Source organism: Argopecten irradians, chromosome 11 (assembly GCF_041381155.1).
Source record: "Argopecten irradians isolate NY chromosome 11, Ai_NY, whole genome shotgun sequence".
In the NCBI taxonomy this organism is placed as follows: Eukaryota; Metazoa; Mollusca; class Bivalvia; order Pectinida; family Pectinidae; genus Argopecten; species Argopecten irradians.
In genome coordinates, this window is record NC_091144.1 from 9,466,466 (window position 1) to 9,480,950 (window position 14,485).

General features: G+C 37.1%; 1 protein-coding gene and 1 long non-coding RNA gene across 4 annotated transcripts in view; one reads left to right on the forward strand and one right to left on the reverse strand.

Moving 5' to 3' along the window:
* The window catches only part of LOC138334711 (serine/threonine-protein kinase 32B-like), a 117,490-nt gene that overhangs the window by 80,688 nt on the left and 22,317 nt on the right, over positions 1 to 14,485 (reverse strand). For both annotated transcript variants that reach the window (XM_069283397.1, XM_069283399.1), the window contains exon 2: positions 5,139 to 5,290. In XM_069283397.1, coding sequence (XP_069139498.1) covers positions 5,139 to 5,190 — 52 coding nt within the window. In that variant the 5' untranslated portion in view covers positions 5,191 to 5,290. The remainder of the gene's footprint in view (positions 1 to 5,138; positions 5,291 to 14,485) is intronic.
* Positions 1 to 14,485, forward strand: part of LOC138334712 (uncharacterized) — a 228,754-nt gene that overhangs the window by 56,038 nt on the left and 158,231 nt on the right. The window lies entirely within an intron of this gene.

Sequence of the window (14,485 nt, forward strand, 5' to 3'; positions counted from 1 at the left end):
GGATGAAATATAACTTGATTTCCAGTAGTCATTTTCAACATTTAAAGTAGTACTGTGTACTTTTGTTAAAACAGTCATGCAGTAATCAATGTTATTTACAGTGTTAAATACATTGTGCCGTTTGTCTTGTAGATTTACTGGGAAGGATGTATGAGGAGACTGCAGACCTGAAACACTAAAGCATTGATTTCTAACACAGCAATCCTCCAATGTGACATCAAACACATAGCTTTCTCTGGCCAACTTTATCTCACTGCTGCAATATTTCTCCCTTCTCCAATCGAATAATAATGAAAATTTATTCCAGCAGGTATGGCGATCTGTGTCCATGTAATGGGCAGGCCTACTGAAAAGATCTGATACGTGCAAAATGCATTGAACAATTGTCTAGACAGAATAAATAAAATGAAATACTCCAGCTGACATGCATCACTACCTTCTGTGTTCCATTAGCAGTCACTTTATCTAGGGTAAAAATGAATAGAAAAACATTAAACATAATACAGCTGGTCACAGGGTAACAAGATCTCATAACAGTACAGCTGGTCACAGGGTAACAAGATCTCATAACAGTACAGCTGTCACAGGGTAACAAGATCTCATAACAGTACAGTCACTGGTCATAACAGTAAGCTGGTCACAGGGTAACAAGATCTCATAACAGTACAGCTGGTCACAGGGTAACAAGATCTCATAACAGTACAGCTGGTCACAGGGTAACAAGATCTCATAACAGTATAGCTGGTCACAGGGTAACACCATCTCATCAACAGTACAGCTGGTCACAGGGTAACACCATCTCATAACAGTATAGCTGGTCACAGGGTTACACCATTCTCATATACAGTATAGCGGACTGGTCACAGGGTAACACATCAACTCATATCAGTACAGCTGGTCACAGGGTAACACCATCTCATATCAGTATAGCTGGTCACAGGGTAACACCATCTCATAACAGTATAGCTGGTCACAGGGTAACACCATCTCATAACAGTATAGCTGGTCACAGGGTAACACCATCTCATAACAGTATAGCTGGTCACAGGGTAACACCATCTCATATCAGTATGGCTGGTCACAGGGTTACACCATCTCATATCAGTATGGCTGGTCACAGGGTAACACCATCTCATAACAGTACAGCTGGTCACAGGGTAACACCATCTCATAATACTACAGCTGGTCACATGGTAACACCATCTCATAACACTACAGCTGGTCACATGGTAACACCATCTCATAAGAGTATAGCTGGTCACAGGGTAACACCATCTCATAACAGTATGGCTGGTCACAGGGTAACACCATCTCATATCAGTGTGGCTGGTCACAGGGTAACACCATCTCATAACAGTACAGCTGGTCACATGGTAACACCATCTCATAACAGTATGGCTGGTCACAGTGTAACACCATCTCATATCAGTATGGCTGGTCACAGGGTTACACCATCTCATATCAGTATAGCTGGTCACAGGGTAACAACAACTCATATCAGTATGGCTGGTCACAGGGTAACAACAACTCATATCAGTATGGCTGGTCACAGGGTTACACCATCTCTCATAACACTACAGCTGGTCACAGGGTAACACCATCTCATAACAGTACAGCTGGTCACAGGGTAACACCATCTCATAACAGTATAGCTGGTCACAGGGTAACACCATCTCATAACAGTATAGCTGGTCACAGGGTAACAACATCTCATATCAGTATGGCTGGTCACAGGGTTACACCATCTCATATCAGTATGGCTGGTCACAGGGTAACAACAACTCATAACACTACAGCTGGTCACAGGGTAACACCATCTCATATCAGTATGGCTGGTCACAGGGTTACACCATCTCATATCAGTATAGCTGGTCACTGGGTAACACCATCTCATATCAGTATAGCTGGTCACAGGGTAACAACAACTCATAACACTACGGCTGGTCACAGGGTAACACCATCTCATATCAGTATGGCTGGTCACAGGGTTACACCATCTCATATCAGTATAGCTGGTCACAGGGTAACAACATCTCATATCAGTATGGCTGGTCACAGGGTTACACCATCTCATATCAGTATGGCTGGTCACAGGGTAACACCATCTCATAACAGTATGGCTGGTCACATGGTAACACCATCTCATATCAGTATAGCTGGTCACAGGGTAACACCATCTCATATCAGTATGGCTGGTCACAGGGTAACACCATCTCATATCAGTATAGCTGGTCACAGGGTAACACCATCTCATATCAGTATGGCTGGTCACAGTTACACCATCTCATATCAGTATGGCTGGTCACAGGGTAACACCATCTCATATCAGTATGGCTGGTCACAGGGTAACACCATCTCATATAAGTATGGCTGGTCACAGGGTAACACCATCTCATATCAGTATAGCTGGTCACAGGGTAACAACATCTCATATCAGTATGGCTGGTCACAGGGTTACACCATCTCATATCAGTATAGCTGGTCACAGGATTATACCATCTCATATCAGTATGGCTGGTCACAGGGTAACACCATCTCATATCAGTATAGCTTGTCACAGGGTAACACCATCTCATATCAGTATGGCTGGTCACAGGATTATACCATCTCATATCAGTATGGCTGGTCACAGGGTAAACACCATCTCATATCAGTATAGCTGGTCACAGGGTAACACCATCTCATATCAGTATGGCTGGTCACAGGGTAACACCATCTCATAACAGTACAGCTGGTCACATGGTAACACCATCTCATAACAGTATGGCTGGTCACAGGGTAACACCATCCCATAATAGTATAGCTGGTCACTGGGTAACACCATCTCATATCAGTATGGCTGGTCACAGGGTAACACCATCTCATAACAGTATAGCTGGTCACAGGGTAACACCATCTCATAACAGTACAGCTGGTCACAGGGTAACACCATCTCATAACAGTACAGCTGGTCACAGGGTAACAAGATCTCATAACAGTACAGCTGGTCAAAGGGTAACACCATCTCATATCAGTATAGCTGGTCACAGGGTAACACCATTTCATAACAGTATAGCTGGTCACAGGGTAACAACATCTCATAACAGTACAGCTGGTCACAGGGTAACACCATCTCATATCAGTATGGCTGGTCACAGGGTAACACCATCTCATATCAGTATAGCTGGTCACAGGGTAACACCATCTCATATCAGTATGGCTGGTCACAGGGTAACACCATCTCATATCAGTATGGCTGGTTACATAGTAACACCATCTCATTTCAGTATGTTTTGGACACCCAAAAAATAGCAAACCATTATATGATAACAGTAATGCTGGTCATAGGGCAAACATTATCTAAAACATCACACTACAATAGACTATTAATGAGTGACATAATAAAAGGGCAGTACTGCAGCACTCACAGCTATCCATCATGATATGCATAATATATGTCAATCTACATCAGTAATCACAATCATCCACCGTAACAATGTAGTCAGTGACGGCTGTGTTCTTATGTCAGTAACTAGATTCACTTTTTTACAAAAAGCCTATGCAGACGTTTAAACATATTAAAGCAAACAGGATTACAGGGTGTTGTTCTTTACACAGAATACACGGTTACAATCAAATATAAGGGTAGAAAAATCGCTGTGGGTTTTTTTTCCAGCTCACATCCTTAAACTATGAATAAGCATTTGATAACAGGAACAGAATATAGTCATCATCGATATCAAATTATTACAAACATACACAGAGGTGAGATTTATTTCTCATAAAGATAATATATAGATGTTCACTGAGCATGTATTGTGGAGTAATACATTTTTTATCTAATTTGTCTGTTAACAAATATCAGAGAATAAATATCTTGGACATACAATTTGAATCCCTTTGCCTACACCCATCTAATCTTTATGGTGGTTTCTGAAACCAGGAAACAAGATAATAAAAGTTTCTTTGCTGCTTAAATTAATTCATATTTTCAAAAAAAATTTCATATCAAACAGGTGACTTTCTTTTTTTTAGGAAAGAATCAATACGTTTCACATTGGAAGGATAAAATGAGTCTGGTGTTTCAACCATAATCAAATGTTTTTGCCATAAAGAAAACAATTTAATGACCAAGAACAAATGAGGAAGGCTGCACACTTAACTCAGCCAAACCAAGTTATCCATGCCAAACCAAGTTATCCATGCCAAACCTCCATGCCAAACCAAGAGTAAGGTATCCCTATAAAACTCTCACTGATAGAAAAATATCCCTAACCATGATAAGATATCCCTGTTCATTGTAAGGTTATTCCACATCTTTGGTTAAGATATCCTATTTACGGTGAGATATCTCCGTCCTTGGTGGGATATCCCCTTCCATGGTAAGATATCTTCGTCCATGGTTAGATATCCCCTTCCATGGAACTTATGAAAAATATCCCTGACTATGATTAGATATCCCTGTTCATTGTAAGGTAATTCCTCGTCCTTGGTTTAGCTATTCTTTTTATAGTGACATATTCCTGTTCATACTGACATAACCCAGTTGAAGGTGTCAGATTCTCCATCATTGGTAAACTATCCCATTTTCCGCAGTGATTTCCTGCTCATGGTGCAATACCAAATTTTTGAAAATCCCAGATTGAATATGTTGAACATTGCAGTACTGTTGAAAATTTTGTTCAAAAATATGTATCTCCTTCCATCATGTGTGATATCTTTGTCAATGGTGAGATATTTCTTTCCATGGTGAGATATCTCTGTCCATGGTGAGATATCTCTGTCCACGGTGAGAAATCTCCATCCATGGTGAGATATCCCCTTCCATGGTGAGATATCTCTGTCCATGGTGAGATATCTCCCTTCATGGTGAGATATCTCTGTCCATGTTGAGATATCTCTGTCCATGTTGAGATATCTCTGTCCATGGTGAGATATCTCTGTCCATGTTGAGATATCTCTGTTCATGTTGAGATATCTCTGTCCATGTTGAGATATCTCTGTCCATGTTGAGATATCTCTGTCCATGGTGAGATATCTCTGTACATGGTGAGATATCTCCATCTATGGTGGGATATCTCTGTCAATGCTGCAATATCCCCTTCTATAGTGAGATATCCCCTTCCATGGAACTTATTTACGTTCAAATATGTTCTTACCTTCACCCTGAGCATCAAAGGAATCTTTCCGACTTGAACTGTTGGCTCCCATCGTGGTAGGTTAGTGGAGGTACACAAGGAGAAGTTGATGTAGCCCTACAGACAAGATTCCACCCCAGGGCTGGGCGGGGTCTCCCTCACTCTGGCACCATCTGTAAGGTACAGTAGTAAATGTATAAGTATTGTCTTCCACATGATTTACTTATCATTAATCATGGGTCCAAGATAACAGGGTACTAATATTCTATTAAGGGCCTTTCCAGAGGGAACTGTTCTCCTATAGTGTTGTCTGGCAATGTATAGTCCTCGAGTCGAAGACTATAGGAGAACTGTTCCTGAGGGAAAGGACCATAATAGAATAAGTATGTCACATGACATTCACTATGACGTCATATTTTTGGTCACATGCTCAATTCCCAGGGGAATATACTTTGGTATAGTTCAATCAGATATAGTCTTCAGATAAGTCAAGAAGGACAGGGAACTGTCGCAAAATAGACCATGGCTGTAATATCCAATCACATTCCTTGTAATTATCAGGACAGAATAATGTATCCCAGCCTTTTTTTCTCACATGAAGGACAGATGCATGGCTGCAGTTCAAATCTTACGGACATTCCAACTCGCACGTATCCAAGTTGTCAGAGTGAAATAGGTTATCTGTAAAAGTCCTGTTAGAGGCAGCTAAATATTTCAGCAAACAAAAATAACAAAACATGTAAGGAAAACAGTATGATATATAAACAAAGTAAAAAAGACCTGTAATTAACTAATTATAAGCGGACATTTCATCAATGTCAACAGTCTTTTTTGGCCTTAGGAGTTTGGGGGATGGGATAATAATTGTAAGCTTGCAGTATACAACTTCTAAATATACATCAAATTAATGTAATGATTGTGATGAACTATATAATCGGCTAAAAATGACAATCGATCATCAGTTCAAATCAGATGACCCATCCGATCTGATAATCGCACAAAATGATCGGTTCATTATTGTAGTCAAATTGCCAATTTATGGCTACTTTTGTCTTCATTGTAAGCAGTGAAGAGAATGTTGAATGTTTTTCTTACAATTTTTTTTTTACTATAAAAGGTGAAAATTATTGTAATGGAGAAATGTATGGAGGCATTCACACTGTAATTTGTGTTTTTATTGGAAAATTGTTAAAATCACAATAAGTTCCAATATTTACCCGATTAATCGATTATAAAATTTTTAATCGATTATCGGATCGGTTGAGGATCATCTAGTAGTTAATCGATTATTGCCGATCATCAATACAACACTTAATGTAATGATTGTGATGAACTATAAAATTAGCATGCAGGATGGCCTTCTGTTTGTTCATTCCAAGGGGAGCTAGAGATTCAGCTTTTTGTTTCTAGCAGATTAATAATACACGCATGGCTTATGTCTATTTGACCAAGATTTATCAGTCAGGAGCGAAATCTTGATGTAAGACTGCTTTTCTGTCATTTCTTTCATCACATGTACTCTCTCTCTATCAAATTATGAAACCACATTCAGTGCCTTGTGATGACAAAATCAGCAGTTCAATGTTTTAAGGAGAACACACTTTGTTGATACACCAGAATATTAATCAAAGTTTTAATGAATTCTTTCAGATCCCATATCTGTTAATGGTCTGTTCTGCTCTGACTGTCAGCCTTTAGATAAATAAATCTGTTTTTAAATGAATTATATCCTCCAATGAATTGATAATTACAAATAGAAAATTGATTAAGGCCAATAAAAGAAAAGATGATTTTGGTTAAGCAGGGAGTATGAAAGAAGGGGGTCTAACACAGTTGGTGTTGTGGGGGAAATTTGATGAAGTTTAATGAAATATCAAAAGTCTGGCAACAATTTAATTATCATTAAGGAAAATAAATGAATTCAAGGTCATTGCAGATACAATTTTTGGATGAGAAATAGTTTAATAAAAGTAGGGTTCAAAACTCAGAGATATTTCATGACAATTATACAATCCAATTTCATATGGAGAAAGATTAATATTTCTTCATTAAAACTAACTACGTCAATCCCTTAGAAAAACACTGGTATGACATGTTCGCTATGATGGGTCTCGGATGACAAGGATTCATGCAGCAAATTTCCAAGATATTGTCTGAACACGGTCAGAATAAGCTGATATTACATGCAGTTTTTATTCATTTCTCAAAATCCTAGCTTCAAATTTCATTAACATTTTCAGGAAGTGAACTTCAGCAATAATCTAGCAGGCAGTATTTTCATGAAAATCAAATGAAAGAAAATCTCCTCTGACTTCCAGAATAATGTCAGAGTTTATCACACCCACACTAAAATGTATTATCTCTGAAACAAATCTGTGTCTTTTCCTCACGGCAGCTTTCAGTGGTAGATATTAAACAAAGCAAGACACATTTAACCAAGTCCAATCAAGGTTTGCACTGAAGCTGATGAAATATAAATGTGTAAGTTTCAAATTTTGAAATTTGGTATAGATCCCAGTACAATAGGATGCGGTATAGGGTTTTCCCAGGTGATGGATTGATGGGGCATAAATAAATAATTTGAACATGTACAGACTCCCTTGTGTGAGGTAGACAGTCAGATAAGCCACAGTATTGATCCATGTTGTCACACCTGTCACAGCCAATGATGCAGTTCAATTACCTCAACAGTTCCTTTCTAGTCCCACGATAAATTTAAAGAATGCTTGCTTCACAGCACTCTCTAATAGTTTAATGACCGCAATTCTCTTTCCGTAAGGTTAAGGGTTTTCACTCTTTTTATTCCCAAAGAAATGTGGAAAAAACTTTGTTCTGTAACTTGCCTTATGAATTTTGATTGATAATAGAATCCACTTCCTATCAATCGTTGCATACAAACATTAAAGGGACAATGCAATGAAGCAAATATTGTCACATAACCATGAAGAAAATTATTACATAAAATTATTATTCTACATTCTTTACAAAAATACAAAATATTGGCAAATTCCACATTATTGTTAAGAATCTTGAATAATATATAAGCATTGGAATTCCTGATTGTATATAGCTATATGATTAAGCATGTCGGATGTGTGTGTTATACCAATAACCGAGCCGGACTCATGAAGGTTAGCAAATGTAACCAATAGCTACCTGCATGTGAGTTGCTAATGATATCTTTTATAAACAAAATATACTTTCCACACATTACCAACATCTAAAAAGGTACAATATACTACTATTAGAGTGATTGGAGTAGTTTTAGACAAACAGTACTTAACCCCATTAGTGCAGATTTCGGTTCAGCCTACAACGTAGCCCAACCAATCTGTAATGGGGGAGTGAGTTTTTGCATTGTATACATTTAGCCTATTAAGGTAGTGGACACAGGGAAAACAGCTACACCAACTTTTATTAGAACAGGTTTATATTCTAGGTAAATCAAGATTTCAATGTATTCCCTGACTAAACTGTTCCCTTAAGTAGACAGATAGACAAAAAGAAACATGTATTAAGTGAAACACAAATTAAAACAAACCTTCGGGGACCAACTACATCACTTTGTTTTGTATACTTCGTTATACACATATTACAGACATCATATTAAGAACTTTGATGGGGAATGATTCATTGCAAGTGTGTTTATCATAAACGTGTTATACACTGTAATGTACATGGAAAGAATGGTATTCTTTTTAGCTGTTCACTTTGCAATTAAAACACAGTTCATCCAACTTTGTTTCCAGAAAGGACTATACTGAATGGATCTTGAAATTAAGTAAAAAGCCAGTAATTATTGCATAGGAATCCAAAATATTTTGTTACTCTATCAACAATTGGAAAGTTTTAAAGCTTAGACTACCTTTCATTTGATATTTGAAAACGAAATTTGGAAACAGACAATTGAAAAAACAATTGAATTCAAACTCAACAAACTTGACACAATGAATCATAATCAATTATTGTTCTTCAGAAATCTCTGATGACAGGTACTTAATTACAAATTCACTACTTAAATAAAAACTAGCAAAACAACATGGGCACAATGCAATAATGAGCTTTTATCAATGAAATTCCTGCAAACAGGACGAGGTTACTGCAGAATATGGGCTTGTACCGGATCTCAAAACTATGGAAATATTTAAAACAATCTGTGATCTAACCAAATTAGTACTTTAAGCTAAAATAGCTCTGATTTCTTGAAGCGGTACTTTTAGGGAGGGGTGGGTGGGGGGTTACCTCTAGGGATAGGGGGAGTGCGTGGGTAGGGAGGAGGGGTACTTCTATGGACAGGGCAGTGGGTTGGTGGGAGTAGGTACTTCTAGTAACTGGGGGGAGGGGGAGTAGGTGTAGGAGAGTACGGAGTAGGGGTACTTGGGGTAGGGGTACTTCTACGGACAGGGGAGTGAGTGGGTTAGGGGAGCAAGACAATTGTATGTCTTATTCAAACTGAAGATGGAATGTGATCTTAGCATGTCTTTTTATTGAGTCTATACATAGGCCTACCCTTCACAAATATCATAACACTTAGTAAGGTCACAGAACACTTGACTTGTTGTCAGATCAAATTTGTTCCCAACGATAAATCGTACCAAATCCTATGGTGAATATGAATTACAAATTACCTTTATGAATTATCCTTGATACACCACGATCTTCCAAGTCAAGTCTTCAAATTGACAGTATACTGGTATTAATGTCGCTCTCTAAGGAATATCTGCGGGGGTGTTCATGCTGGAGACAACCTGTCACTGCTTCATAGAATATTTAATATCGCTGGCAGAGATGGCTGGTGCCAGGAGTCTAGTGTAGGTATGATGCAAGTACACATCAATAATCACTGCTGTAGTCATTGTGTAGGAATAATAACAATTAGCAATACCCATAAGATATCTAATCTCCTATATACAATATATCATATATATACCGACATTCATGTAATTTTCCCAGAGTCATATCTGTCCCTATTTGTCAAAGAAGTATATTACTAGTAGTAGGGGCAGATAATTTATCTTACTGTAACCATACACAGATATATCTACTCTAAGTCAAGCTGATGTATCTCTATTACCCTATATCATACTAGACAGGGACATCTACACTTAATGAAGGCAAGATATCTCTATTACCCTACATCATACTACAGAGGGATATCTACACTTAATGAAGGTGAGATATCTCTATTACCCTATATCATACTAGACAGGGATATCTACACTTAATGAAGGTGAGATATCTCTATTACCCTATATCATACTAGACAGGGATATCTACACTGAATGAAGGTGAGATATCTCTATTACCCTATATCATACTAGACAGGGATATCTACACTTAATGAAGGTGAGATATCTCTATTACCCTATATCATACTAGACAGGGACATCTACACTTAATGAAGGTGAGATATCTCTATTACCCTATATCATACCAGACAGGGATATCTACACTTAATGAAGGTGAGATATCTCTATTACCCTATATCATAACAGACAGGGATATCTACACTTAATGAAGGTGAGATATCTCTATTACCCTATATCATACTAGACAGGGACATCTACACTTAATGAAGGTGAGATATCTCTATTACCCTATATCATAACAGACAGGGATATCTACACTTAATGAAGGTGAGATATCTCTATTACCCTATATCATACTAGACAGGGATATCTACACTTAATGAAGGTGAGATATCTCTATTACCCTATATCATACAGACAGGGATATTACACTTAATGAAGGTGAGATATCTCTATTACCCTATTATCATACTAGACAGGGATATCTACACTTAATGAAGGTGAGATATCTCTATTACCCTATATCATAACTAGACAGGGATATACACTTAATGAAGGTGAGATATCTCTATTACCCTATATCATACTAGACAGGGATATCTACACTTAATGAAGGTGAGATATCTCTATTACCCTATATCATACTAGACAGGGATATCTACACTTAATGAAGGTGAGATATCTCTATTACCCTACATCATAACAGACAGGGATATCTACACTTAATGAAGGTGAGATATCTCTATTACCCTATATCATACTAGACAGGGATATCTACACTTAATGAAGGTGAGATATCTCTATTACCCTATATCATACTAGACAGGGATATCTACACTTAATGAAGGTGAGATATCTCTATTACCCTATATCATACTAGACAGGGATATCTACACTTAATGAAGGTGAGATATCTCTATTACCCTATATCATACAGACAGGGATATCTACACTTAATGAAGGTGAGATATCTCTATTACCCTATATCATACTAGACAGGGATATCTACACTTAATGAAGGTGAGATATCTCTATTACCCTATATCATACAGACAGGGATATCTACACTTAATGAAGGTGAGATATCTCTATTACCCTATATCATACTAGACAGGGATATCTACACTAATGAAGGTGAGATATCTCTATTACCCTATATCATACCAGACAGGGATATCTACACTTAATGAAGGTGAGATATCTCTATTACCCTATATCATACCAGACAGGGATATCTACACTTAATGAAGGTGAGATATCTCTATTACCCTATATCATAACAGACAGGGATATTTACACTTAATGAAGGTGAGATATCTCTATTACCCTATATCATACTAGACAGGGATATCTACACTTGATGAAGGTGAGATATCTCTATTACCCTACATCATAACAGACAGGGATATTTACACTTAATGAAGGTGAGATATCTCTATTACCCTATATCATACCAGACAGGGACATCTACACTTAATGAAGGTGAGATATCTCTATTACCCTATATCATACTAGACAGGGATATCTACACTTAATGAAGGTGAGATATCTCTATTACCCTATATCATACCAGACAGGGAATCTACACTTAATGAAGGTGAGATATCTCTATTACCCTATATCATATAGACAGGGATATCTACACTAAGAAGGTGAGACATCTCTATTACCCTATAATACAACAGGGATATCTACAGGTGAGATATCTCTATTACCCTATATCATACTAGACAGGGATATCTACACTGAATGAAGGTGAGATATCTCTATTACCCTATATCATACCAGACAGGGATATCTACACTTGATGAAGGTGAGATATCTCTATTACCCTATATCATACCAGACAGGGATATCTACACTAAGTCAAGGTGAGATATCTCTATTACCCTATATCATACTAGACAGGGATATCTACACTTAATGAAGGTGAATGAAGGTGAGATATCTCTATTACCCTATATCATACCAGACAGGGACATCTACACTTAATGAAGGTGAGATATCTCTATTACCCTATATCATACCTACAGACAGGGATATCTACACTTAATGAAGGTGAGATATCTCTATTACCCTATATCATACTAGACAGGGATATCTACACTTAATGAAGGTGAGATATCTCTATTACCCTATATCATACCAGACAGGGATATCTACACTAAGTCAAGGTGAGATATCTCTATTACCCTATATCATAACAGACAGGGATATCTACACTTAATGAAGGTGAGATATCTCTATTACCCTATATCATACCAGACAGGGATATCTACACTTAATGAAGGTGAGATATCTCTATTACCCTATATCATACCAGACAGGGATATCTACACTAAGTCAAGGTGAGATATCTCTATTACCCTATATCATACCAGAAGGACAGGGATATCTCTACACTAAGTCAAGGAATGACTATAGTGAGATATCTCTATTACCCTATATCTCATACCAGACAGGGATATCTACACTTAATGAAGGTGAGATATCTCTATTACCCTATATCATACTAGACAGGGATATCTACACTTAATGAAGGTGAGATATCTCTATTACCTTATATCATACCAGACAGGGATATCTACACTAAGTCAAGGTGAGATATCTCTATTACCTTATCATACCAGACAGGGATATCTACACTAAGTCAAGGTGAGATATCTCTATTACCTATATCATACCAGACAGGGATATCTACACTAATGAAGGTGAGATATCTCTATTACCCTATATCATACTAGACAGGGATATCTACACTTAATGAAGGTGAGATATCTCTATTACCCTATATCATACCAGACAGGGATATCTACACTAAGTCAAGGTGAGATATCTCTATTACCCTATATCATACTAGACAGGGATATCTACACTGAATGAAGGTGAGATATCTCTATTACCTTATATCATACCAGGCAGGGATATCTACACTAAGTCAATGTGAGATATCTCTATTACCTTATATCATACCAGACAGGGATATTTATTTGAGGTAAACTTCATCCAAATAATTGCTCGAGGCTCAAAACCAGGTATCTGAAATGATAGTCGCACAATTGCTTTACAAAGGAGGGATTCATAGTTAGACAGTTTTACAGACTGTCCTGATAGATAAAGGAGACATTGTTTCAGAAGACCTAATAATCACCAGTACTAAAAGGTCAGGGATGAGTTTTTATGATGTAACATCCTGTCCTCAGTCAGAAATAACCTGTTTTATTGCATTTTCCAGAGCGAAATATAAGGCTTTATGGTTAAAATATGTGGTATTGTTCACCCAGTGAAAATCTCACTTTTGGTATTTTCACTCAACCAATCAAAACATAGCATTTAATTACAGTGAAAATATTATTTGGGCGAGAATAATTTTTTTTTTTAAATCAAACCAAAAAGTATAATATTTCGTGCATCTTTCCTATCAATTTTTTATCTTCAATGTGTGTGACCCTTGCATTAGATTACCTTATGATATTTTCACTCAAAATATGTGCCCAATGTGTGGAACTAAGTATCAAAGCAGGAAAAAAGTGACTGATTGAAATATGTACTGGTATCAGTTGGTCTAAAGTTTTGACCTAGAATTAAGACATCAAAATTTATAATTAGAATTTTCCTTGTGTCTTAATGATTAAAAAATATATTTCAATTTGTGAGGTGGAAATTATATTTCAACTTGTGACGTGGAAATTATATTTCAACTTTTGAGGTGGAAACTTTGATATTTTTTATATTTTCGATTTCAATTTATCAAATTTTCAATAATTTTCAAAAATCAATATACATAACTGTTATTCATCAAGAAACATCCTCTATATATAATGACCAGTTCCAGACCAATACAGAATCTTGTCTTACAGGAAGAGAGAAGAAAGCCTTATTAACTTGACGTTTGTCCACCTTACAGACGGGTACAGGTGGATAGCTCTATGACTTAATGGTCCGCTGAGGACCAATTCACCATGCACTGGTTTTCTGTGTGACATTCAGAATAAATCAAATTTGTCGTGAAGTGTTTTCTGTGAAGAATTGTGTGATGGTTCAAATGATTGCGTTGAT